This window comes from Alexandromys fortis, unplaced genomic scaffold (genome assembly GCF_014885135.2).
Source record: "Alexandromys fortis isolate MF-2015 unplaced genomic scaffold, M_Fortis_MF-2015_v1.1 scaffold_253, whole genome shotgun sequence".
Lineage (NCBI taxonomy): Eukaryota > Metazoa > Chordata > Mammalia > Rodentia > Cricetidae > Alexandromys > Alexandromys fortis.
The window spans coordinates 1493769-1496119 of NW_026068124.1; the positions used below are offsets into that span (position 1 = coordinate 1493769).

Below are 2351 nucleotides of genomic sequence, written 5' to 3' on the forward strand. Positions count from 1 at the left end.
ATCATCTATCAATCTATCATCTGTCTTCTTTTTTCATCTATCTATCTATCTATCTATCTATCTATCTATCTATCTATCTATCTATCTATTTTTCTGTTATCTATCTATCATCTATCTATCTATCTATCTATCTATCTATCTATCTATCTATCTACCTATCTATCATCTACCTTGTAGAATTTTAAACCTGTGGTCTACTGTTTATTACTCCAATCATAGTAAAGCTGAAAATGGCAAATGAACAGTTCTCTAAATATCCATATGTAGAGATTTTCTGAACTTATGAATTGCAAAGAGGACCAATCAAAACTCTGCCCTGGGAATTAGGTCTCCCTAGTGAAAAAGTATTAACTGAATAGGATTTCAAATCTCAAAAGATCCAATCTTAGTTATACAACATTCGATGTAAACATCATCCCAGTAACATTTATCCTCCAGGGTCGCATCCTGCAGAGAGAATATCATAAATAAGAGAATATTTTTCTGTACTTATAATATTTTTCTCAGAAACCTTGACCTTTATATTCTCATTTGAGTGAAGCAGTGCTTTGGTGTCTCATGCAAGACTGCTTTTTTTTTTTTAAATTTTGTATGCGTAGAAAGAACTTTCTACAGAAAAGTCAACAGTCGGCTTCTTCTAACAACTCATACATTATCTGTATTGTTGCTGTCACATCCTTCATTACCAGTAACTTTGGCTCTCCTTGAACAGTGAGAAGGAAGGTGTCCAGATCTCCCAAAGTAAGACAGTTTCCAATGGTGTGCATTGGATTTTTATCTTGATAAATTTCCCTTGAAGTTCAGTTTCATAAATTATGGGTTTATTATTTTTGATCTTAATTGTTAGTAAAGACCAAGGGGAAATGAAGAAATTATGTTCTAAGACACTTGAGGTATGTTAACATCCTTTTGGTGGATACATGTTACTGGAAGAAGAAAAGGAAATAGGTATTATTTAGGTATCACAAGAACAGATTTTGTTCTCTGGAGGTTATGTGTTTTCTCAACTTATGCCTCTAAATCACTAAATCAAGATTTCCTCTTAGAGTGAAAGAAATGCATTATTGGTTAAAAATGAATTCTTTACTTATTCTTCCAGATGCTACATGTGAATCAAATGAATATGGAAAATGACTCTTTAGTGTCTGAGTTCATTCTTATTGGCCTGACAGAACAACCTGAACTCCAGCTGCCCTTATTTGTTTTGTTCTTGGTGAACTACACAGCCACTGTGATGGGAAACTTGAGCTTAATGAGTCTCATATTCTTGAACTCAAACCTCCACACTCCCATGTACTATTTTATCTTCAATCTCTCCTTCATTGATTTCTGTTACTCATTTGTCTTTACCCCAAAAATGCTAATGAGTTTTCTTTTAGAGAAGAACAACATCTCCTTCAGAGGATGCATGACTCAGCTGTTTTTCTTTTGCCTTTTTGTGAATTCAGAGAGTTATGTGTTGACAGCCATGGCCTATGATCGCTATGTGGCCATCTGTCAGCCACTGTTGTACAAGGTTATTATGTCACCTGAGATGTGTTTTATGCTGATGTTTGGTTCTTACTTGATGGGGTTTGCTGGGGCCATGGCTCACACAGGGTGTATGCTTAGACTCAGGTTTTGTGATTCTAACATCATCAACCACTACATGTGTGACATCTTCCCACTTCTGCAGCTCTCCTGCAGTAGCACCTATGTCAATGAACTTGTGAGTTTCATTGTGGTAGGTACAGTTATCTCTTTATCCAGCCTCATTATCTTAGTCTCCTATGCTTTGATCTTTTCTAGTATCATTCAAATGTCATCAGGTAATAGTTGGTCCAAAGCCATGGGAACTTGTGGGTCTCACATCATAACTGTCAGTCTCTTTTATGGATCTGGACTCCTTGCTTATGTCAAGCCATCATCTGCTGAAACTGTGGGCCAGGGAAAAATTTTCTCAGTCTTTTACACCTTCTTGGTGCCCATGCTGAATCCTCTCATTTACAGCCTAAGAAATAAGGATGTCAAGCTTACTGTGAAGAGAACGGTGAAGAGAATGACAAGCTGATCTATCTGTGGGTGTTTCTCTTAGATCTGTTTCTACTAGTTGGCTCTCTCTGTCTCAAATTTTGTCTTTTTGATTATTTATTTATTTATTTTCTTCTTTATCATACTTCTCCAGTATCACACCACAAATTTTTCTACAGTATCATTTGTCCTTCCACTGTTCAACATCCCTTTCATGTGATGATTCTTTTTCTGGAGGTATAGACGGATTTTTTTGTATCCAAGAGGATGCCCATTTTCTATAGCACATTAAGAACTTGTTCTGTTAGATTATTTTATGTAACATCACTGACTATTACTTT

The 2351-nt window shown here is 35.9% G+C and overlaps 1 protein-coding gene across 1 annotated transcript; it reads left to right on the plus strand.

Annotated features, from left to right (window-relative positions):
* Positions 1–1093: 1093 nt before the first annotated feature.
* On the plus strand, positions 1094–2050 carry LOC126490601 (olfactory receptor 143-like). Its single transcript, XM_050125654.1, has one exon. The coding sequence runs from the start codon at positions 1100–1102 to the stop codon at positions 2048–2050; it is 951 nt and encodes a 316-aa protein (XP_049981611.1). The 5' UTR covers positions 1094–1099.
* Positions 2051–2351: the final 301 nt, after the last annotated feature.

Coding starts and splice junctions, on each gene's coding strand:
- LOC126490601 (XM_050125654.1), top strand. CDS start 1,100: ATGCTACATGTGAATCAAATGAATATGGAAAATGACTCTTTAGTGTCT.